Genomic DNA, 25,262 nt, shown 5'->3' with positions numbered 1-25,262 from the left:
CCATTTTGCCTTCTTAAAATTCCATCTCGGACAGGGAAAGGATAACACCAAGGGTTTACTTGTGCCAATTTCAATCAAAATTGGACAATGTTGACTATGGGGAAAATCTGCTAGCACCGATCATGAAGTTGTCACTGGGAGTTTTTTCTCATTAGTGGTCACAAAGCACAAGTCAGGATTATACTCCTTCCTCCAAGCGGCCAGCTTAAATGTTCCTCTATCTTTTGCATCAAATACCAGATACAAGTTATCATCTGCGCAGTTAACTAGTATTTATTATATAGTACTATTGTGACTATATCCAGTGGAATCAGTTAATTTCGCCTAACACCATAACAAGCGATAGCTTCTGCACCTAACAGTAGCAGCAGTCAGGGAAGTCTCAGAAGTTAATTTCACTGTGTTTATTTTGAACAAGTGCAGTGAGTTCACACAGCATGCAAAGTCAACTCCAAACAAACAATATTGCCACTAAGCACAGTGCCTGAATCAGATTAAAGCTGAAACTGTTTTATCCATGGCTGAATCCTGTGTGATGCCATTGATCTTCAAATAATTGAATTCTGCCAAAGATGCCATACTCATTTTTGAAAAGGATCATGTTACTATGGACTATTTTGTCTTAATTCTGGGAAAGAACGGAAGAGACTAGGGGAAGGTGATCTGCAGGTGCGTGCTGTCCCCCCAGCTGCATCGATACGCTCTCCTAACACCCTATCACTAAACAGTAGTGGCAAAAGTCATGCCCTTTTTAGCAGCACATTTTTTATTTTTAAAAGTAGGCAAGAGCAAAAACATGACTTTTTTTTTTTAAAGTACTTTTAAAAACCTTCCTGCAGAGCCAAAAGAGAGTCAACAATTTCAGTTCTCTCTCTTTTGAGGTTTTTGTTTCTTTGTTAAAAAAATAAAATGCAGCCTCCAATCAAATCAGGTGTCCACCACTAAAAGCAGTTTGTGCACTGCTCAAAAGACCTGAAAGCTTTATGGTTTATCTATTAGATCCCTTAGCAAGGATAAGTAGCGATAGACAAATGTCTGTGAAATAAAGTTTGCCTCCTGTATACTTGTCACCAGTATTCCGTTATTTAGTGACTGTTCACAGTTATGATGGTGGTGAAAATGTAACTTTATGACCAATCCTCACATTTACAACCTTTGCGGGTCTGTAAAGCAAAGGAAAGCTGAAGTAAGATCATAACCATGGTTGCAGTTTCACTTAGCGACAACTTTGCTTAATGACTGAGTTGCCAGTCCCAATTGTGGTTGCTAAATGAGGACTACCTGTACAGAATACTGACAGGCTATTAAAGGATTCACTCTTAACAGGCTTGATAAGGACCAAGCAATGTCCACATCTGAGACCCTTGATACTAGTGTATATATTTTGAGTTCCTGGATACTAGCTACCTATGCCTAATAAAGTTTCAACAGAACAAAAGGCTAAATAGTTGGATGCAACTCACTGACAACTAGACAAAATGATAAAATAGATGAGATCACTATGTTACTGGTGACTTACGGATGATTTCTATTACAGTTATCATCTCTATGTAAAGGTAAATTTGGCCTCAAGTTGAGTTTGACTCCTTGCGATTCTGTAGATACAACCATAATTTTCTTGCTAATATGGAAGTGTTTTTTCAAGATATTTTTCTACATCCCTGCGACTTTAATATTCCATGGTGGATCCTCATCCAGCTATTAACCAGGCCTGTCCCTGCTCAGCTTCTGAGCTCAGATATCAGCAAAGTGCTGCCACCTGCTGATACTATTGTTGCTGTGCATGACATGAATTTGGCCTTGACACCTATATTAGCCAATGTTTTATCACACAAAGATATAGGAGACAAAAGACTGTCTTTCATAATTAATTTATTTAGAATTAGTATCACCCAATAAATTACCTGTAGTTAAAAAAAGAAAAACAACTGTGACATGTGAAGACATAATTAGTACAAGGTAATTTGGGAACCTAAAGACAACCAGGAGTAAATGGAAAAGGGAGGCAGTTTAACCTCAGATAAAAGCAGAGGTTTGAAGAACATAATTTGCTTCTATGAGAATGTCATCATTTAAAGTTCAACCTTTCCAAACAAGACAATCCAATTTATCATAGTAACTACCTGGACAATTTTAAATACTATGAAAGCAATAGATTTTCTGCACAGACATAGACATCAACTGCAGTCCCCAGTAACCAGCATTCAGAAAGATATTGCCTCAATATCTTAAGGCTCCAATTAGACAACATATTTTATAATTATCTGTAAGTACATCTCCATGAATTTGAAAGGTTTTAAAGATCACATGCTACATCAATAAGTTTTACCATTATGTGTTTTAAGAAGCAAATTTTGTTTGTCCTGACATGTCATCTAATTTCATGGATGATCCTAAATTCTAATCTATTAAAATAGATGAGAGGTATTTCCTTCTCTGCACTATGCATAATTTTATCAACTTTGATTATGTCCTTCATTAATTGTCCATTTCATTTTTGTAAAATAAAAAATCCCAACATTCTAGCTTTTTCACATATGAAAAATGTGCTACCTTTGATCATTTTGGTATTCCTTTTACTTGAATTTTTCCCTTCCAGTCAATTTTTGGAGATTGAGTAAAATATTAAAAAAATATTAAAACAAATGACCCCCCAAAACTGACATTAGTAATAGGATTTATATGACACATTAATGATATTTCTATTTATGCATATACAAACATGAAGATTTGAATATGGCTTGTTCCTCCATGCAGAAAGAACATTTCTGAATACGTACATGGGTGTCTTTACAGTGTATTCATGCGTGTCTATTTTTTTTTTAAAAAGAACCAAACTATTCATAGGTCATTTTTGATTCTACTAAAGAATCTGGAGTTTCCATAGTTCTTCTGTATTTACCATGAATTGCAGATAACCCAATGCCTAAAGCCCAAAACTATATTCCACAGTAATCACAACTAGGGATTAGTATATTCATTTTGACTTTTTTTTCCCCCTGAAAAGTCCACAGTTGGAACCTATCGATATCAGCCATTTTTTAAAGTATACAAGTGTATACAGTCAGGAAGGTATCATTATACTAGTCATATTAGTTACTTCATCACCTGCAGTGTTACTGCTCTATCATTTAGTGGCAAACCCTCATGTATAGATGCATCCATTCTGTAATGTAAATGTATCCATATCAAAGAGCTTTCAGAAATCTGCATATATATTTCCAGACAATTATCTGTATTTTATTTAAAATGCTAACACTTTTTTTTTTTACTAAAATGGTAAAGGAAGTTAAAAATTTAGCTTTACATTTTCAGACAAGAAGTATGATGCCTGAGAGACAATGTCTATCCAAATAAGGAAAGAAGAGACCTTGAAATATTCTGTTCTCTAAAGCCATAAGGAATTTTTGTCAAACCCCATTATCCAATATAAATTATTTGGTCAACTATACAAATATTGGAATAATACTGAATCTCTTTATTATGTAGTGGCAAATAGAGTCAACAATCCTTTCAGAAAGGAAACTATTTCATTGCCTCCTAGTTTGGATTCTCCATAGACCCGGTCCACAAATGATATAGGAACCTATTGAATGAATAAATCATAAAATCATTCCAGTTATAAGCAGCAATAAAAAGATAAACAGGAGCACTTCACCTCAAGATTCAATGTTTACCTATCACCATGCTAATGCAATGTGTTTTGATGCAGAGTATGAAGTGATGGCTTTCTCACAACCCAATCATCTCAGTGAACACGTCTTACCAAATCATGGTTGCAAAATGGCCTGCCTGGAGCCTGAATACGAAGACAGAATGCACTAGTGATCTAAAAGGAAATGCCACATTTGGGACTCTCCTTTTTCTCTATGATCATTATGGTCTTTCAAACACTGCCAAAAACTCTTGTTTATTCAACTTCCAATGTGTTTAATTTGGATCATTTTTGCCATAATCTGCAGTGCTTGTTTTAGTGCTTCTCTTTTGTGATGTGATGTGATTCTAATCTTTTAAACAAAGTAGACAAAAGACTCAGGTTCTCTTTAAATCTGCTGAATTAAAGTATTTGTATCTTCATTATTTTTACTACAATACAGAATAACTTTGCAATTTCCAAAAGATACACATTTAGGCTAACATGTATCTTACTGAATGCAGCATGCATGTGTATAACAGAACAGCACAGGTTTACATTTTTAGTGTTATTGTGGCTAGTGCAATCTATCCTAAAGAAGTATAGATTCCCAATTCAGTGGTAAATTCACGAGATCTGGTGGAAGCTACTCTTTCTCTGACCTCTGACTACAGAAGGGCAAGTAACCTCTCAAAGGATCATTAAAAGCAAGGACTGTAAAACATCCTTAGTTTCAAGAGATACTTGCACTGATCTTTTTAAAGCAAATATCTGAAGTAATGCTCTTGTAAAATTACACATGATTCCAGTTCACTAGCTGTTCATTAAATATAGTTAACACTGTTTTGTAATGTTTTAAACCACAAGTTATTTTCAGTATAGCAAAACAAAAATGTTAACATTCCAGCAAGTAAGACTGTACGTTAAATTCCCAAAAGCCCAAATTCAGCCTTTGGAATCCACAGAAAGTCTAGTTAGGAATTTTCAGTAAGCATACTCTGCTAGAAATCAACTGGCAAAGAGAAATGGAGGAAAAAATTCCTACACCCAGATTATTCTGCCAAACATATACTGTATTTCTAGGCATATTTCTTTTTGGCAGTGGAAATTGCAATGAAGATTGCTTTATAAATCTTCTATTGCCACACAGCTGACATTGGCATAAATTCATCAACAAACATAGATAAAGGATTCAGAAATCCCAAGGACATACCTCAAGTTGGAATGAAAGGTATAGAATTTTTACATTAAATAGGATTCCCAGAAGTTGATAGTTTAAGATAATCTACAACTGGCAAAGTGATCTATAATATGGGATATAGTTGAAGTATTAAGATACTAAACATCCTGATGGGCTTCTGCCACTTGGGCAGAAGTGAATAAGGAACTGTGTGTTTGCTGCTCTAATTCTCAAATACATGTTTTAAAAACTCAAATTCCTTTCCATTGGAATCAGCCAGAAGAATGAATTTGCAGTACCTCAAGAGCTAGTATAGATTCACTGCTGGTTATGGGGCAGACCAGGAAACGAAGGACTCTTTCCCAGAGCAATTTTTGTTTTCAGCCTTTCTAAAACTGGTAAAAATTCTGGTTGTTTTTAAAAAGGTAGGTTTATTGTGTTATTTTTTACACTCTGCATTGCTAAGAGTCTACCAAATAGAAAAATGGTATAATAATGTTTTAATAAATAAAAAATAACTTCTACAGAAGCAGTACCCATTTCTTTTGTGACTTGAAACTTGTGTAAAGTTTAAGAAGTGTCAACATATTAGACACAATTTATTAGGTACAATACTAGGCCTTCAGTAATTAAATATTTTATTTTTTATTATTTATACAGGCCCTTGGAAATTACGCCTCTTTAACATACCATTGCAAAGACATGAATAACTTTTATCTTCACCACATGGCCAGCAATGAAGCCATCAGACCACATCTACACTACTGCTGGAATATTAGGGAGGATGAATTATAGCCAATTGTAGAAGCTATGGCTGGAAAGGTGGCACCAAGCCTCTTAGAATTTAAGGGGATACTTTCCTCATCCCAGAGGGCCACATCTTCAAGTAATGATAGAATAAATGTTCACATTTGTAACAGCACCTCTTATTTGCTCAAATGTGTGTGTCACTGACAGCCTAGTTCCTCATCTGATTAAATTTCTGTATTTGCATTTAAACTACTGGGTAAATCAGTAATTGAGATTTCAGTGTAAGCTACTCATATCATATGATCTTCACTGATTCCTCAGTGTTTTGACTTGTCAATAAGTTCAATCTCTAATAGCCAGAAGGTAAACTTTGGGCATGAAAATTTGAATGTAGTATGTTCTTTACGATCTAGATTTTTAGCATACCTCTCCAATAGAGTAACCCAGTTGTCTGGCCCGGACAATCATTTCCATTTGGAAAACATATCCTTTCGAAACGCATCTCTCCATCAGTTTTTGTAGAACCTCTTTTCTATATAATCTGAAATTCAGTGTACACAAAATGAAAGTGTTTATAACATTTCAATTACAGGCACACACGCTTTCAAGAAATAAAAAAAAAAAAAACAGCAATAACCTATACACAAGTGCCTCCCAAATGTTACCCAAAGGTTTTACAAGTTCAACAGATCTCTTTATCAATCTCAGACTGTCCATTATCCTGAAGTATTCCTGCTCCTCTTGAATTGTTACATGCCATTTGGGAACCAGCTTACCTAAAGCTTCCTGTTAAGTCTGATGCACCTGGCCATAATAGAACTTGAGTTAAAAAGTTGGCACCTCGGCTGCAAAGTAAGATACAAAGTTCAAGATACAAAGTTTTAATATGTGATCAGAATGTTAAAGTGAACAATTAACCTATGTTTTAAAAATGCTGTTTCATTAGAGGACTAGAGCACTGTAATAGTTATGTAATGCAAGTGAAATTTGTGGAATGTGATTTTCTTCTATCACATTATAATTTACATTAACAAAATAATGTAAATACAACTCTGCTTGATCCCTGAAATGTAGGGCCCAATGTTAGTTCAATATTTTGTTTCTTCCAAGCAGGAGATGGAGACATACATTTCTCTTACCATTATTTCCCGCAACTAGTATATTTAGCATGCTGCCCTCAACCCAGAGGTATCACTGAGGCCTACAACTAATAGGTGTTGAAAGAGCTTTCTTCCGATCGCCGCCTTTTATTAAAGCCATCCCTATGTAAGGAGGATTTTAAATAGACATTACATAGGACTGTAAAAAGATGAAATTTAGGGAAATCAGCACTGGCTAATAAGAAGTAAAAGGAAATACTAAGGTACTAAGGGTATAAGTACTAAGTATGGGAGGCACTATATATTAAGGAAGTTCAAAAGCTGGTGAAAGCAAGCACTGGGTGACAAAGGTGACAAATAGATAAAAAAATTCTGTTAGTATTTTGAAGTATGCTGTCTCCATTCTAAAGGTAATATTGAGTTGAGCCTTCAACATTAATTGTCCTTGATAGACCAAGTTAGGCTATCACCGTATCTTATGGTAAATAATTCCCCAGGTTAATTAAAGAGAGATAATCAATTCCCTATTCACAGACTTACAGTCTATGAATTAAAAGAAAAAAGAATCTGCAGAGAGAAAAAGATTATTTTTGGAAGTTAAAAAAAAATTAATAAGAGAAACAAGAACCAGGTTGCAATAAAGAGAGAATAAGAATTTTTCCTTCAATGTTCTCAAAAGTAAAAAAAAACCTTCTGAGGATGTGACTCTGGCAACCCTCTCAGAAATGATTCATGGTATGGGACTATGGATGAAGCACTGACCTGATCAATTTTCGTTTTATGTCCCATCCATGCACACCTCCTTTTCCTTTATATCGAGTTCCAGACACAATATCAAAATTTCCTTCTTTCTGTGTTCTACAGAAATAAATAATTGGGCAGAGAAAAAAAAGTGTTTTTCGAATTACAAACTCACATAGTATAGCAGTAATCCAGAAACAGATGAAAACACCAATGATACTAAAATTGTTAACATGCAATATAAGAATCAAGCAAATTAAAAATTCATACTTTTTCATCTTCGAAATATGGTGAGAACTAAAGAATAAAACTTTGACATACTATGGGCAATACAGATATTTTAGCTATGCAATTTAAATGAACACACAGAATATAGAAATGTGCAGAAATCTATAAGCTATTATACAGAGCATCAGTGAATTATGTTTGTAAATCATGTTATTTTTATTGCAACATACAGTATATATCACAATAGCCCAGGTATGGCATGCCACGGCATAGTCTGTAATTAAGAGACTGGTGTTTAGACGGAGATACTACACACTCACACGTTTTTTCTTTGATTGTTTCACCAGAATTTAGGTACACATGTATTAGTAATGATTCTGAAGTTTATAAAATGAATCTGGCAGCACCTTTTCTGACCAGCAAATTTTACTGAAAGACAAATTTTCATGAGAGGTAGTTCACTTCGTCAGATGTATGAAATTGTTAAATTGATGTAGGATTTGAAAAGGGGATGCAACAAGTGAAGGGAAAACAGGCAGTTATGCAGATGTATCTTACATGTGAGACAGATTACAAGAACCTCACCAATTATAACACATTAAAGTGACATGGACATATTAAACTATAGTGCAGACAAACAAGAAACAGAGAAAGCAATATATTTTCAAAATTTCTAGTATGCCAACTAGCCCCAAAAGTTTGTGAATCTTATGTAACATTCTTTGAAGCAAATGACTTATTCCCCAAACCCTCCCATGAGGGTTTCAGCCAAAATCTCTGAATGAAGAGTAATAAATGGTATAATGTGAAAAGCTGCACAACACACCTGCATTATCCTCTATAGTGCAGTTTTGTAACAGCATAATGTTTGTTTCCTCTGATGTTCAATCCTACTGTCTGTCTATCCCTACCAAAAATACAGACACCACAAAGGGATAATAAACTGTAAGACCTGACTTTAAACACTAGAAATGCTACTCACTTGATAAACTCTGGAATGAATTTGGGCTGCAAGGAGAAAAAAAAAGAAAAGGTGTGATGAAAAGCAATAAATAAGCAAGCAAGCCACCTGACTCCCAATGACTCTAGGCAGTTTATAATTGTTAAATTATTAAAAAACAAAGAACAATACAAACAACACAAAAACAACTCAAGACAGAACAACAAGGATGGCAAGAAAATAAACCCAGAGGGGAACAAAAAGGAAGAAAGGGGTGTCAGTCATCCTCTCCAAAGACCTGAGCAAAGAACCAGGTCTTTAAAGCCCTTTGAAATACTAGTAGGGTAGATATCAAGGCAAATGGAATAAAGAAAATGTTTAACAATGAGAAACAGAGATGTGGAGTACACTTACATGGTGTGAGAGATCAGCATCCATAATAATAATGAAGTTTCCTGTGGCATGTTTCATTCCATGAATGTAAGCAGTTCCTGATATAAACAGTACAAAAGCCATGACTGCCCCTACTTTAACAATCATGCACATAAATGAATTAAGAATGTTTCTGAGATTTAGACACAAATAATTTCATCTCTGTTATCTTTCAAGTTTAAATTTATCAGATCACATATCTTACAAAGCTTCTTTGCTTTTAATAATGGTGAAAGGTATATCTTTCTTATTTGTTACGTGCTCCAACCAACCAAGTCTAGGTGTGGGATACAAGTAAAAAAATAGCAAAAACAACCAGTACCATATAAAAATACATTGTACAAATACATAAATGTATAAATGCAATGATCCATGCCTGCTGCCAAACAGGCAGAGCCGAGCACTTGATTAAATTGGAGAGTTTTAATAATTTGCCAAACTATGACAAGATAAGATTCCATTTGGGCTTGTTCTATAAAATGGGGGCCACTACAGAAAAGGTCTGCTGCCTCAGTCAACATCCCCAACCTCAGGAGGAGGGACTCAAAGAAGGCCTTCTTGAGTTGACTGGATTAGATTACTCTGACTTTATTTTTTGTTGTTGTAACCTGTAAGCAACCCAGCTCATACAGATTGGGGTGACCTATAAATTCAATAAAAGAATAAAGAACTATCCTGTATGCAAGGATGCCACTATGCCTTTCATCTATTTATATACTTACAAAATTAGTACTTGCTACTTTTCATGTGAGAGACTGTTAATTTCTTACATGACACCAAGATGTGCAGTCATTAATGCTGAGAAGCAGCAAAACTAAGTTGGCACATTGCACAATGAATGTGTACATATAGTGTATACTTTTTCTGGTTCTCCAAAAATAATGCAAGCAATTAGCAAAATGAGATTTTGATTTACTTTGATTTTTTAAAAATAAAAATATACCTGATCAAAGGTCAATGTACAGATGCTCTTAACAAATTGATATAATACTGTTAATCATCTAATTATTGACTACTTACCCAATCCAAGTTTCTTTGCTCTGGGTCTCAACAGCTGTAAAGTATCAGTAGACCAAAAAATGAGATGGACCATACTAAGCTCTGGTCAATGATCATGTACTTCAGTAAAATGTCATTACTGCTATTTTGCTCTTCCCTCAAAAAGAATTGCTATACTCAAAAGGTAAAATTCAACACTGCATAAATGGGCTCCAGTCTATATATTTCCCCCATATTGCTGATGGAAGTCTTTACTGGGGAAGATTCTGCTCATATATATAGACCAATCTACATAGAATTATTAATTTAAATAAAAAGAGTCCAGAAATCTAGAGCAAGATTATTTCATTATTAGCTGATAATTGCCATAAGATTAAGCAAGATGGTAACCAGATGCCGGACACTGCTCTAAGGTGGGAGACTCCCAAAGTTTTTTGGAATCTCTACCCCCAATGCTGTCCTCGTGAGTGGTGTGTTTGTGGGGGAGATTGGAAAAGCTTGGGCCCCATATCTGTGATGTGGGTGGAAGAGTGGTGGAAGCCCCCTGGACAGAGAGGCATGAACGGCGCTGAGCGGCAGGAGGAAGCAGGGAACAGCAGTCTGAGCCCTGACAGCATCTCGACAGCTACAGCGGCTACAGTGGCATCTCCAACAGCACTTTTTGTGCTGAACTTTTTCCTGGGCCAGAGTTTTCCCTTTGCCCCCTGTGAGGACACACTGAGGAGGTGCTGGGGGAGGCGAGACCCAGATGACGCAGCGGCGAGCCCCAGCCCGCCAGACAGGCCCTGCGCAGCGCAGCGTGGCGGGAGGTGAACCCCGGCGAATTCTGGGGTGAGGATCGGCTCCAGTGCTGGAGTGAGCCCTGGCCGGACTCCAGCGTAGTGGACATGGTCCGATTGGCCCCAGCATGAGGACATGGTCCAATTCAACCCTCAGCATGGTAGGCAGGCCCCGCTCATCGTGAGAGTGAGCCCTGGTGAATTCCAGGATGGAAGATCAACCCCAATGTGTGGACAAGCCCCTAGGGAATCCTGGCACAATAGACAGGCCTTGCATAGCAGGGAAGTGAGTTCCAGAGGTGGTGGTAGATCAACGGACCAGTATTGGAGACGAGGGGAGTCCGTCTGGCCAGGCATCCCCTGGGGGTGCTGTTTAGGATCCTTCAGACAGCTGGTTTTATGGAGGGACTTCTTGAAATCTCTAGTCCTCCGTATCAACGACAACGCCGTGGGGAGGCAGGATTGTTGGAGGCCTTTGACTCTTAGACTGGATGGAAATTTTTGGAGTAGCTGGACGCTGTAGGATGTGAGACCTGAATTATGGCTTGGCTTGGCTATCCCCTCCCAATTCTCCTAATTCTTTCAATAGTTAGATCCAGCAAGGATTAATAGGATCCCTCCAATGTGAATGCTGAATCCCCCGTGTGAGAGACGAGGGGGAGTCCAGGTGTGAATGTGGTGTGTTAGAGCACTCACCCCGAGTGAGAGACAGGGGGTGGGGGGTAGCGGATGGGATGCCCCCTGTTGTCCAGTGAGAGAGGCGCGGGGGGGGCATAGTGAGTCTATGAGTGGTGGTTGGGCCTACCAGCGCCGAGAGCTAAAGCTGGTGCACTGGGGGCCCACCAGCCCCTTGAGGTTGTTGGTATGTGTGCATGGTTGTGTGAAAGGATGAAGAGATTCCTATTTCAAACTAGGAACTTTAGAGGTCCAGAACTGGAGCCAACTGGACTGGAAGATCCTGGGGGAGGTAGGGCGGGACACTTTATCAAGGTGTTGACAGGCAGGGGATGTTATGACGGAAGCCAGAGGGTGAGTCATCATAGAGGAAGACGCCCCAGGTGTTTGTTACCTGTAGTGTGTTCCGGCCCTCCGTGTTTAAACCTAGGCCCTGGACAGCAGTCCTGTGGGAGCCCTGGCCTCCAGCTGCTGCTTCTTAACACCTGGTCAGTTAACAACAAGGCCCCCCTCATATGTGACCTGATCACAGAGGAGGGGGCAGATCTGGCGTGTATTATCGAAACCTGGCTGGGCCCTGAAGGAGGAGTAGCTTTGTCAGAGATGTGCCCAGTCGGGTTTCAGGTGTGGCACCAGCCGAGATGCCAGGGCAGGGGGGGAGGGGTGGCAGTCGTCATCCGAGAGTCTCTGGTGGCCTTCAGGGGCCCTGCCCCACAAGTAACTGGTTGTGAGACCCTGTTCTTCAAGTTGGGTGCCCGAGAGCAGCTGGGAGTGTTGCTGCTGTGCCAGCCTCCCTGCTGCATGGCAACCTCCCTGCCTGAGCTGCTGGAGGGTGTCTCGGGATTGGTGGTGGAGTTCCCCAGACTTAGGGTTCTGGGGGACTTCAATCTGCCATCCCTGGGGCGGGCCTCAGAGGCAGCCCTGGAGTTCATGGCCACCGTGGCAGCCATGGGCCCGACTCAGATTATTTGGGACCCAACTCGAAGCAGTGGCCTCACACCAGACTTAGTTTTCTTGTTGGAGCAGTGGCAATGTGATCTGAGGGGAGAGTTACATCTTTCCCCTTTGTCATGGTCAGATCACGCCCTGGTGGCCCTGAGTTTCTCCTATGCCACCCCCCTCCGCAGGGAGGCAGGACCTATTCGATTGGGCCGCCCCCGGTGACTAATGGACCCAGTGTAGTTTCAGAGGGAGCTGGGGGTTAAAGCTGAGGACTTGCTGCATGGTCCAGCAGAGGCCCTGGCCGCCACCTGGAATAGGGAGGCGGCCAGGGCCTTGGACAGGATCGCGCCTGTGCGGCCTCTCTTATCCCATCAAACCTGACACTCCCCATGGTTCATGGAGGAGCTGAGGGTTCTGAAGAGGATTAAGAGATGCCTGGAGTGCCACTGGAGAAAGATGAAGACTGAACCTGACCGGACACAAGCTAGAGCCACTATTAAGGCCTACCTTGTGGTGGTAAGAGCAGCGAAACATCAGTATTTCTCTGCTCTTATTGCATCTGCAGAATGCTGCCCGGCAGCCCTTTTTAGGATCACCTGATCCCTGTTGGGGAAAGGGGGTCTGGAAAATCATCTACAGGGCCGTGCGGAGGAATTTTCAGAGCATCTGCAGGATAAAATCGCTCAGATTCGCTCTAAGTTGGACTCCCAAGCATGAGACAGGGTCTGTGGAGATGCCTGGGGAATGTACTTACCCAGTTATCTGGGAACAGTTTGATCCTGTTGGACCTGAGGAAGTGGACAAGATTCTCCGGACTGTAAATGCCACCACCTGTCAATTAGATCCATCTCCCTCCTGGCTGGTGAAGGCAGCTCAGGAGGTAATGTGTGGTTGGGTCCAGTTGATGGTAAATACATCCTTGCAGAAGGGGGTGTTTCCGGCGGCCTTTAAGGAGGTGCTGGTGCACCCCCTCCTCAAGAAACCATCACTGGACCCTACTATACTGGATAATTTTCATCCAGTTTCCCACCTCCCCTGTATGGGGAAGGTGGTTGAGAAGGTGGTGGCACTGCAGCTCCAGAGGATCCTGGAGGAAGCAGATTATCTAGACCCCTTTCAGTCAGGTTTCAGGCCCGGATATGGGACAGAAACAGCATTGGTCGCATATGGATGATCTCTGGCAGGAGTGGGATGGTGGCAGTGCATCCATCCTAGCTCTCCTTGATCTCTCAGCGGCCTTCGATACCATCGACCATGGTATCCTTTTGGGGTGGCTCAGGGAGTTGGGGGTGGGCGGCGTAGTTTTACGCTGGTTCACCTCCTTCCTCCAGGGCCGGTCCCAGTCAGTGTTAAATGGGGAGGAGAGGTCAGGCCCACGGCCCCTCCTCTGTGGGGTGCCGCAGGGTTCAGTACTCTCTCCCCTATTTAACATCTGCATGAAACCGCTGGGTGAGATCATCTGTCCCCATGGGGTGAGATATCATCAGTATGCCGATGCTACTCAGTTATACATCTCCATCCCGGGTGAAGTAAGCGATGCTGTGGCTGCCCTTTCCAGGTGCTGGGGGCTGTTGGGGTCTGGATGGGGAACAACAGGCTTCAGCTGAACCCTAGTAAGATGGAGTGGCTGTGGGTTAATGGCCCCGCATCTCCTAGGAATTTGCCATCTTTATTTCTGGATGGGGTTGCACTGCCCCAGACAGACTCGGTGCGTAACTTGGGGGTCCTCTTGGACTCACAACTCCTGCTCGAAGAACAAGTGGCAGTCGTGGCCAGAAGGGCCTTTGCACAACTTCGTGTTGTGCGCCAGTTACGCCCCTTCCTGGAGCGAGAGGCCCTTTGAACGGTCACCCACACCCTGGTCATCTCCCATCTAGACTACTGCAACGCGCTCTACATGGGGCTACCCTTGAAGAGTATCTGGAAACTTCAGTTGGTTCAAAATGCGGCCACGCGAACAGCGATGAGTGCTGTGAGATCAGCACACATAACACCCTTACTGCGTGAGCTGCATTGACTTCCAGTTTGTTTTCGGGTCCAATTCAAGGTGTTGGTTATCACCTTTAAAGCCCTACATGGCATGGGTCCAGGTTACCTACAGGACCGTCTCACCCCCATTACATCAGCCCGTCCCACCCGATTGTGCAGAGAGGGCATGCTACAGACCCCATCTGCAAGAGAATTCCATCTGGCGGGGTCCAGGAGGTGGGCCTTCTCTGCAACAGCTCCCGCCCTTTGGAACGTCCTTCCCCCAGAAGTGAGGTTAGCCCCCACCCTCCTGGACTTCAGAAAACAGCTGAAGACCTGGTTTTGTTGCCTTGCCTGGAATAGGGAGGGGAAGAGCCATTCTTGGGGCTGGTTGATTCCCTAGTTTTGTGGGGACCAGTTTTATGCCCTTAGGGTTTGAATTAGATCCGCCATGGCTTGGATTTTATTACATTTTATGCTGTGGGAGAGATGGACGGTGATAAAAATTTGATAAATAAATAATAAATAAATAAATAAAATCTGTTCCTACAGCAATTATGTTGCATCTGTCAGGAAAGCAACAAGAAAAATGTGATATACTGATCATACTTCTTTGGATCCATGAAATGCCAGGTGATCAAATAAATTATCTCTAACGTTATCTGATCTGTTCTTCTTTCCAAAATGGTGTTACTACTTGCTGATTTTATATACCAAAGAGTATATACTTAGGTTGTCTCCAAGGCATCTTTCAAGCTTAAAACAACAGAGTGTTTTAGTCTGGAAACAGCTGCTTTGATAAAAAGCAAAACCTTTTCACAGTCCTCAAAACAGTCTGTTTGGCATTCAAAATAGTAGTTTCACGCTTAGTAGGAAGTTTCTCAGACCCTCATAAAGTTCCATACTTGAAAACATTGAAATGTTTTGTACACCAGTAATAACAACACATTTTCTAATTAATAAATGTGAATTTAGGTCAATATGTTGGCAGCATGGTTGCTTTCAAAAATGAAAGCCAAACGGGTACCACTCCGCATACAAAGTCTTTTACATAAAGCTTTATAAATAAATGGTTCACAACAAGTTGTGACAGCAACAACCCTCTAAAGAAAAGGTTAGAACTTCAGAAATTTGGAATAAGAACATCAGTAGTGGTAGAAGTAGTAGTAATAATAGTAAGAGCACCTTGGCTGCAATCCCAAAACATCTGGAGCACCACTTGAACACCATCAGCATTGACAAAATCACCATCAGCCAATTGCAAAAGGCAGCTTTACTTGGAACAGCTTACATCCTGCAATAATACCTTTAACACCATAAAAAAAACCCATCTGCCTACACCAAGGCCTTGGGAAGGACTCGATAGCTGGATAAAAAGGGTAAATCCAGTGTAAACATCTGGCTGACTGTGCGTCCAACCATAATAAAAGAAGAAGATAAGCCTGTCCTGAATAGTATTCCAATACAAGGAACACATTTCACCTTTGGAGCAGTCATCCTTATATTCCTCAAGGATTCCATTTATAACGTAATACTTAGAGTTCATCCGTACTGCAGTTACTCCAAGTCAAATGGGTGGACAATGAGAATGCCAAGGAGATAACTGCACCTTAGACTAAATTAAACCTAGGTACCTCCCCACAAATTTTGTGTGATTCCCTGCCTTAGCTATTAATCTGGACTCAGAACATAGGAGAAAGACTTTTACCGTAATCCTACAGTAATAATCTCTTTGTATTTAAACGTGGATGGGCTTTTGGCAGAGCTAGGCTACGTATCTTCCCCTCCCAGTTGTTTTGGGGAAGATATAAGGGAATTAGCTACTCCAAAAGAGTGTCCCTGTAATAACCATGACTCAGAATCAAAGAGGCATATACTCTTCTATTGTACCTATTATCTTAGTTGGTGTAATGATTTGATTAAGCACATTTTAACATCCTTATCTGGACATTCTAATCAATTTCATGTTAAATATCTTCTTTGTGATCAAATTCTTAAAGTGACATTAGCAGGGAAAAAGTTTTTAACTGATATTATTAGGGTAAAGAAGCAATTTGATTTCAATTTATATAGGGATATTGAGGGTTATGATTAAGGAAGTTTATATATTATTGGATATTTCCAAATAATAATTATTTTGCTATGGTCTGTAGACTGTTTTAAATAAACTGACTCACTGACTTAGGATGTAGAAGCTTATTATTAACTAACATCTATTTTCTGGACATGATGTGAAGATACCCTTAATCTGAGCAAACCTTGATAGGTAACGTTAGCACTAAATTAGGCTCCAATGATGAAACTCGGAATGACTATTACAAGTTATGGAGGATGGAGTTAGCCCAACTGTCTCAGAAACTGACATCCTGATTTTAAATGGATCAGTTGGGGACATGAAATGTGAATGAACTTTCTGGAGTAGCAGAGGTACCACTACTATTGACTACATGATAATTTCTATACATAATGTAGCATTTATTGACTTCACAATAGTTTTTCATTCGGACAGTTTCTCTGCTTATTGCCAAACTAGTTTATATTTTGGCTTGTAGAATATCAATCAGAATCTTAACATACAAATGTTATAGCCAAACCCCCCTAGATGAGATGGTCTAGCAAATTAGAGAAAGCATGAACTCAATTTTGTTAGTCTTTCTAAAGCTGTCCAATTAAAGAGATCCATTAAAATTGTGGAGAGTAAGGCAGAAGTACTGTGCACCTTGAACGAATTATTGATACTACACAAGAATTAATAGTGTGAACCCAATACTAGTGCCCAATTTAAGTCTGGGTTGAATATATAAATGCAAAGACTAAATTGGTTGAGATTGACCAGGCCTTCTGAGATAACATATCAACACTCATGGAGTGAAATACTAGAACTGAAACAAAAAGAACACCACCTCTTGAAAAAGAAAACACAAGACATGCAAAGGATAAAAACTCTCTGAGTTCAGGCAACTTGTGAGTCACTCCACACCAAAAGAGGCTTCTGGGGCAATGTTGTTGCTTATTTGTTTAGTCGCTTCCGACTCTTCGTGACTTCATGAACCAGCCCACGCCAGAGCTTCCTGTCGGTCATCAACACCCCCAGCTCCCCTAGGGACGAGTCCGTCACCTCTAGAATATCATCCATCCATCTTTCCCTTGGTCGGCCCCTCTTCCTTTTGCCTTCCACTCTCCCTAGCATCAGCATCTTCTCCAGGCTGTCCTGTCTTCTCATTATGTGGCCAAAGTATTTCAGTTTTGCCTTTAATATCTGGGGCAAGGAAGGTGTTTATTACACCATATATATACTGTAGTTGAGCCTTTTTTAACTTCAACTTGGTTCAACTTCCCGTGACCTGAAATCCTAAGTGCTGAATATTTACCTGACTGGCCTCTTCTATCGATTTCTCAAACTTCTCAAGCTCATAGTGCAATTAAAAAATAGTAAAGAGGGTGGAAGAGTTGGGGAAAATAGGATACTAGCTGAACATATAAAATTAAACTCTGATTGGTGGGCTCCTGTAGTGGCAACCCAGTACACTTACATAGATCACACATTTGCAATGCCAAAGAGCAGTGCTTTTTAGCTATTCCAATCTTCAAGAAAGGTGTCAAGACTAACTCAGACTATTATCACCCAATTAGTCTCTTAAGGGTTGTTTGTAAGCTTTATACCAAGCACCTCCATGAGAAATTCATGGATTGGAAGACAGAAAAGAATATGCTTACTGAGGAAGAGGCTAGATTTAGAAATGGAAGGGTAACACTTGACCAAGGTATAATTCTATAACACTTGGCAGAGAAATACTCTAATTGTCCTTCAGCTGATTTTCTATCACTTGCATTGATTTAAGGGCAGCATTTCATTCTATATCAAGGAGAAACTATGGGCCAAGTTAGCATCCTCTACAGGAGAATGCATACTATAATTAACTATCATACCACAAGAAAATACCTACATGTGAGACAGGTATAGCTCTCCAAATGGCCTGAAATGCCTGTCCGAAAAGCAGTCAAGTGAGTATGTATACTTGCCCCTCATTACTTTTTATAATCCTATTATACAGGTTTTCACAAAAAATGAGTTCTATCTTCAGCAAGATTGAAGTATAGCCCCCAATATTATATGGACAGTCTGTGCACAAGGCCATTTTTGCTATCCAATTATTTCATATTTTATCTGCCCTGCAAGAATAGTGTTCCCTTGAGCTAGATCAATGCTATGCCATCTATGGTTTTAGAAGGCAGATGTAACAAGATTTCTTTCTGTCTTTTTCCCTAACATGTTTCTATTACATCATCCCATATATCAATTTTGGTGTTCCTCACTAATACCATCACAGCTAGCTATCCAGGATGACTGGTCTGACTGGATGAGAAATTTAGAGAATTGACTGGCAGTGGACTGTTCCTTTGAAATACGCTGTTGAGTTTTGCTCAGTGGCAATTGCTGTTAGGATAACTTGCGTGTAATGCCAATATTGTTATTTTAAATTAATTGGATATTATAGGTATTCTGTTCTCTCTCTCTCATTAATTATCTCAGCTATTTATTTTATTTTTTTTTTACAATATTTTATGTTTGCTCATAAGTACTATATAATTGTTTTGGTCTTTGTAAATACAGTCAAATAAATAAACAGGAACACGATATACAGTACAGTATTCAGTCCTGTTTAATATTTACATCGTGCTGCAATGCTATATCCAATTACCTGAGAATAAGCCCTAATATATTTTCAGCAGGCATACCTTGCACTGCACCAAGAAGGGCTTAATGCAGGCATGAAAGCACAAACTTTCAGTGGGTGAAAATAAACCAAGTATATACAGGTAATCCTTCATTATGACTGCAATTGGGACCAGGATTGCCATTGCTAAGGGATGCAGTTATAAAGCACCATGTCACATGACCACAATCCAGGCAGTCCCAGTTGTCCTATTAACCCAAGACATGCGGGAAGTGGAGGGAGTCCCAGGTAAGGAGCGTGAGAGTAAGCCCTGGAAGGCCCAGTGCAGGTTGCACATGAGTCAGGGAAGGGGGTGCTTGGTGCAGTGCAAGCTCAGAAAGGCTGGGGAATGAGGACACAGGGTGTATGAGAACCGCAGGGAGGCCAGAGAAAGAGGGCACAGGGTGCATGCATGTGATCGCAGGGAGGATGTGGAAATGTGGAGGGGGGGTGATCACAGGGAGGCCAGGGAAAGGTGTGTGTGTGTGTGAGAGAGAGTGTGCAGGGAGAGCGAGGAAAGAGGGCACAGGGTTCATGTGATCACAAAGAGACTGTGGAAAGGACACGAGGTATATGTGTGCATGTGAACTGCCAAGGGTCCCCCATGTGGAGGAGATGGGTGTTGATAAAAATTTGATAAATAAAATAAATAAATGTGTGCAAGCACATGGAGGCTGGGGAAAGAGCATGTGTGCAAGTGAACGAGGCAAAGGAGGGCATGGTGCATGCAAGCGAAGAAAGGCCGGAATGGGGAGACATACCCCAGTGACTTGTGACTTTCCTTGCTGGCTTCCTACTGACTTTGCTTGGAGGAAGCCTGCAGAGAAGGTCGCAACGGGTGATCACATGACTGTGGGACACTGCAACTGGTCGTAAGTGTGGGCGGGCTGCCAGGCACCCAAATTTTGTTCACACCAATGCAGGGTGCTGCAACGTCCAGAACTTCGAGTACCAGTTCTAAGTCCCTTTGTTCAGCACTGTCGTAACTTCAAATGGTTGCTGAACGAATGGTTGTAACTCAAGGATAGAGACTTGCTAATGCTTGAGCCAAGTCTCTTTAGTGCTGAAGCACGTACCATTTTTTTCAACAAGTATCACAGTATGCAGTGATGGGAAAAGCTAGATTCTTCTTCACAGTCAGGTACTAAAGCAGAGGTGAACAACCTCTGGCCCTGTATCCTCTTTTTGCAACCACTGGAGCTCTAATCAAATTGCTAAAAATCATGACCAGCACCATTTCCTACCATTTGTGGATAGAAAACTTTACCATTAGTCCTAAAATAGGTATATCATAGTTAGAAAGTTAGTTAGTTAGAAAATGCAGAATCCCTGAGAAATCTAATCTGCCCAGAGTGTGACGAGGCTCCATCTATTTTGCTCATCAAAAGGTTATCAAGCCCTGTGAGGTCTAAGGATGACTACTCCAAAAATTAAGTTTAACCTTTAAGAAATGAAAAACTAAAGAACAACCTAGTTCATGAAACCTTACTCCCTTAAATACAAGCATTACTGTATTGAATTATTTGATAAATTGCTCAGTAAGGGTTAACAAGGTATTCTAAATTAGCTAAACAATTTCCAAGCAAAATTCCATTTCCAAGTGAAATCCCATTTCTCTAGGCTAACAATTTTAATCACTTTGACATTAACAGTATAGCAGCTAAGAGAGAGGAAAAAAACATGTAACTTACAATTTTGTCTGATCCATAAACCTTTATTAACTGTTCAGCAACTTCCTGTGTCCCATCTGGGCTTCCATCATCTATAATTACAATTTCGAACTCATTCCCACTGAAAAGAGAATTACTTTGTAAAGCCAGGTCCAAAAGTGCCATCATTTCTAACAGTATGAAGGGAGAAGAATGCCCAATGGTTTCCCATCAAAATTAAGTGTAGTCATTAATCCTATTACACTTCACTCAAATCTCAAAATGGAACCAAATTGCTTCAATGCTCAAAGCTCAGATTATTAAAGATAAACTGATAGTCAATCATTTTCCCTCCCAAGTCTCAAGTTTGAGAAAGTTGAATTTATTAGCCTATTTTAGCAGTCGTTTCTTAACAACGTATAATCACTTAAAATATATATTTATGAATATCACTTTAAATGGTAGATTAACTTTCATGACTCCCCATGAACAGCTAAAAAAAATTGAGGGGCAGGGAAGGCAGCACATTGGCAACACGCTGCTCACTTGCAAACTCCATAAAACATTTCACATTCCATAATTTATACTGAATTGTGTAAACCTTATTCTTCCCATCCAAAAGAAAAGTTATCTTCCTAGTTTATTCCTAGTATAATCCTAGCTTTAAAAAACTGAAATAAGAACTGTTCTAAACTGTTAATTAGAAAGACACATTGTCTGAAAATGTAACATCCAGTAGAAATACCCTTAAGAGCTTAAACCGTAAAGACTTTTAAACCCAAAATAATCTGAACCTTGCAAACTACATATTCAAGCTCAGCTGACAGAGATTACTTTGTCCCCAATATCCAAAAACTGTTAGCCTCTGAATCTTGCACAACGTGATGAGAGGAGAGGTAGAATGGGTAAAGCATGTGAGATCATAGAATCACAGAGCTGGATGGGGTCACAAGTATCATCTAGTCTAGTGTTTCTTAAAAAAATTTCTCTCAGAACCCTTTTCCACTTTTAAAAATTATGGAAGACCCCCCAAAGAGCTGCTTGTTTGTATGAGATATATTTATCAATATTTACTGTATTAAAAATTTAAATTGATGCATTTGCGGCTACCAATTCTCATGACAGTTGGATGGGATTTTAATATTGTATTATTTTTCAACATAGGCTGGCAAATAATTTTGATTTTGTAGACCCCTGGAAGGGCCTTGTGTAGAGTGACCATATGTCCTGTATTATAAAGGACAGTCCTTTATTTCAGAAAGCTGTCCTTTAGATTTATTCATTTTTCAAAAAGTGACTTTTGTCCTTTTTTTTTGTATACATTCTGTATACTGTTTGATTTTAGATATTTTTATTAGAATATGCATTTTTGTAAAGTTGTTCTTGGTTTTGCTCTTGAATTTTCCTTATATCATTCATATATGTGTGTGTGTGTGTGTGTGTGTTTTAAGGAGACCCTAGAAAGCATGAATTGTTTGTTTGTTTGTTTAAGATTAGCTAATGAGGGCTAGGCCGACGAATTTTGCCCTTTTCGTCCAGCTCAGCCTTTCAGGCGAGTCTTGAGCTCTGGGGTTCCCAACCACCTGCAGTACTCAATAATGATAACAGTATTAGACTCGGACTCGAGACCCTCAGCTCCTAGTCCCTACACATCCCCAAAGCTCCCTGGATGACCTGAGGCCAGGCGAACAGCCCGGCCGACATCACGGGGCTGCTCTTCGGAGGAGGCCGTGCGCCTTCCGGCGTTAAGTTCGCAGAGAAGCTGCGGGAGAGTTGCAACAAATCAATGCAGTCCAAGGCAGGACGCCGCCAGCAAAGTGCGCTCGAGGGGCTGGAAGAAGCAGCACAGGCCTCCCCTCCCCATCCAGGCCGCTCTCCAGCCGCTAGTCACCTCTCCTCGAAGCTCCTCACCAGCAGCCACACGACCAGCGGCAGATTCTCCCGCTCATTGTAGGTGGGAAGCAGCACCGAGTACTTGTGGGCCACGGACGCCATAACGAGCCTACCGCTCAACCGCCGCCACATCCCGCGCCTGCGCGTTGCCGCCAGTGGGCGGGGAGGAGGCGTGTCGGCGGGCTCGGTCCCCGCAGCGTCGGAAGCGGAAAGAGTAGCGCCTCCCTCGCCTTCCCGTAAGAGTCCTCCTGGCAGAGGGGGAAGCGGCAGTGATGGAGGCTCCGGAGGCGACTTGGCTTCCCCCTGAGGAGGATTTGGCGGAGGACGGAGGCGGCGACGACGCGCCCGCGGCGGCCGAGATGGCGCCGGATCGTCCCCCGCTCCGGGCGGGACTCAGCCGGCTGGACATCCAGCGCTACTCGCGGCAGTTGGTGCTGCCGGAGCTGGGCGTGCGCGGGCAGCTGCGGCTTTCCTCGTGCGCGGTGCTGGTCGTGGGCTGCGGAGGGCTGGGATGCCCGCTGGCCCAGTACCTGGCCGCTGCGGGCGTGGGCCGCCTGGGGCTGGTGGACCACGACGTGGTGGAGCTGAGTAACCTGCACAGGCAGGTGTTGCACCGGGAGAGCCGCCTGGGCCACTCCAAAGCGCACTCGGCGGCTGCCTCGCTGGAAGAGCTGAATTCCGCCGGGCGGTACGTGCCTTACAATCTGGCGCTTAGCCCCGCCATCGCCCTGGAGCTGGTCCAGGCTTACGACATCGTCGCCGACTGCTCCGACAACGTGCCCACCCGCTATCTGGTCAACGACGCCTGCGTACTGGCTGGCAAGCCCTTGGTGTCCGCCAGCGCCTTGCGCTTGGAGGGACAGCTGGTGGTGTACAACTTCCAGGGGGGGCCCTGCTACCGCTGCCTCTTCCCTAAGCCCCCTCCCCCTGAGACGGTCACCAGCTGTGCCGACGGTGGGGTCTTGGGGGTTGTGCCAGGCATCCTCGGCTCCCTGCAGGCCCTGGAGGTGCTCAAGATCGCTTCGGGGATGGGATCCTCCTTCAGTCAGTCGATGCTGCTCTTCGATGCCCTTGAAGGACGGTTTCACCACATCAAGCTAAGGCCCAGGGATCCCAAGTGTGCTGTGTGTGGGGACCGGCCCTCCCTGATGACCCTGCAGGATTATGAAACTTTCTGCGGGTCTTCAGCAACTGATAAGTGTCAGAGGTTGCACTTATTGTCTAGCAAAGAGAGGATATCGGTAGAAGAATACAGAAAGATTCTAGACAACCAGATTGCTCATGTATTGGTTGATGTCCGTCCACTAGTCGAAGTGGAGATCTGTTGCTTGCCAAAATCCCTCCATGTGCCTTTAAATAAACTAGAAAGAAAAGATGAAGAATGTTTGAAGTCTTTGTACCAGAAGATACAGGAAGAGAAGCAGAGGACTGATGACAGTGTGGCTTTTCCAGTTTATGTTGTCTGTAAATTAGGAAACGACTCTCAAAAAGCTGTGAGAATATTACAGGAACTGCCTTATGATGAGCTAGGCTTAATTTCAATTAAGGATATCAAAGGAGGACTCATGGCATGGGCTGACAAAATTGACCATGAGTTTCCTCAGTATTAATGTTTTCTAATAGCTATAATTTTTTGTTTTAAAGAAAATTCATTGATTTCCTTGGTTGTTTAGAAAGGAATTCACTGCTATAACAAGGTAACATGTTTGTATCTTCATTTGTATAAGTCTCCCTTTAAACATTTAGTTCTTTAAATCAGGGTTTTCCAAAGTGTTCCACAGAACCCTAGGGTTCCATGAGAACTTGAGAGACTAAGAGGAAAGAGAAAAGGTTGATTTGAATACAGCCAGGGGCATCTGTTGTGGAAAGGGCAGGATTTGTTCTGCAAAAATGCATCACAGCCACTATTTTGCTGAATTAAACATGTTTTATGGCCTGAAAAAGTTTGGAAACTCCTGCTTCAAACAACAAGTTATCCAAAGCAACTTACATATATGGGGTGGGAGAGAAAATTACCCCACCCCCATGTAAAAGGGATAGAACAGGGAGGAAAAAGGAGGCAGATGGAAGAGGAAAAAAGTTGTTCACCAGTTCTTCAGGTTCTTAGATAATGACCTGATGAATCAGGCTGCAACTAGGGTCTGTGTCACCTGGGGCAAACATGGATTCCGCACCCATTTTGGCACCCCCCAAAGCTCTTTTTGGTGCCCCCCCAGCGTGGCGCCCAGGCACATGCCCCACTTGCCCCCCCCGCAGTTGTGGCCCTGGGATGAATGCAATACATAGAAAAGAGAAGGCTGATGGAATGACCCTGTTTCACATTTCATTTTCCCCCTGTAGCTTGACCAGTAATTATACTTAACTTGTGCTACAATAAAATCATACAAAGGATATGTCGGTATATATGCATCGTCAAATATTCCTAGGACCAAATACCGCTGATTTAGTTTAATCCTTCCTAGAGTTCCCATTGAATCCAAAGGTAATATTCTCTGTCTTTTAGTATTTGTCATTTTGCATTATAAAAATGATACTGTAATTTTCATTAGCACATTAGGTTTTGGTCCTTAAGTACTTATTTTGCCATATAAACATCTTTGTAAAGAAAGTACAGACTTTTCTCTTTCTTCCCCA

General features: G+C 41.5%; 2 protein-coding genes across 3 annotated transcripts; one reads left to right on the top strand and one right to left on the bottom strand.

Annotated features, from left to right (window-relative positions):
- Positions 1-1,855: 1,855 nt before the first annotated feature.
- DPM1 (dolichyl-phosphate mannosyltransferase subunit 1, catalytic) lies at positions 1,856-22,778 on the bottom strand. Of its 2 annotated transcripts, none has more exons than XM_063297043.1 (9): positions 22,627-22,778; positions 20,778-20,877; positions 10,026-10,059; positions 8,988-9,064; positions 8,616-8,641; positions 7,427-7,522; positions 6,341-6,409; positions 5,991-6,105; positions 1,856-3,586 (listed from the first exon to the last, which is right to left on the bottom strand). In XM_063297043.1, the coding sequence occupies exons 1-9, from the start codon at positions 22,758-22,760 to the stop codon at positions 3,482-3,484; spliced, it is 756 nt and encodes a 251-aa protein (XP_063153113.1). In that variant the 5' UTR covers positions 22,761-22,778; the 3' UTR covers positions 1,856-3,481. The 2 variants fall into 2 exon arrangements, with proteins under 2 accessions (XP_063153113.1, XP_063153114.1); XM_063297044.1 differs by having other exon boundaries at positions 22,647-22,773.
- A 118-nt stretch (positions 22,779-22,896) lies between these two features.
- MOCS3 (molybdenum cofactor synthesis 3) lies at positions 22,897-25,029 on the top strand. Its single transcript, XM_063297042.1, has one exon. The coding sequence runs from the start codon at positions 22,901-22,903 to the stop codon at positions 24,236-24,238; it is 1,338 nt and encodes a 445-aa protein (XP_063153112.1). The 5' UTR covers positions 22,897-22,900; the 3' UTR covers positions 24,239-25,029.
- The last annotated feature ends 233 nt before the right edge of the window (positions 25,030-25,262 follow it).

This window comes from Candoia aspera, chromosome 3, assembly GCF_035149785.1.
Source record: "Candoia aspera isolate rCanAsp1 chromosome 3, rCanAsp1.hap2, whole genome shotgun sequence".
NCBI classification, from domain to species: domain Eukaryota; kingdom Metazoa; phylum Chordata; class Lepidosauria; order Squamata; family Boidae; genus Candoia; species Candoia aspera.
This window is presented reverse-complemented; position numbering and strand designations above follow the sequence as displayed.

Bases quoted from the DNA above. Each gene is read 5' to 3' on its own strand.
- DPM1 (XM_063297043.1), bottom strand. From the start codon at position 22,760: ATGTGGCGGCGGTTGAGCGGTAGGCTCGTTATGGCGTCCGTGGCCCAC. The intron at 8,642-8,987 runs GTAAGTGTACTC...TTCTCCTTGCAG, and splicing joins ATGCTGATCTCTCACACCAT to CCCAAATTCATTCCAGAGTT. The intron at 3,587-5,990 runs GTATGCTAAAAA...TTCATTCAATAG, and splicing joins TGGGTTACTCTATTGGAGAG to GTTCCTATATCATTTGTGGA.
- MOCS3 (XM_063297042.1), top strand. From the start codon at position 22,901: ATGGAGGCTCCGGAGGCGACTTGGCTTCCCCCTGAGGAGGATTTGGCG.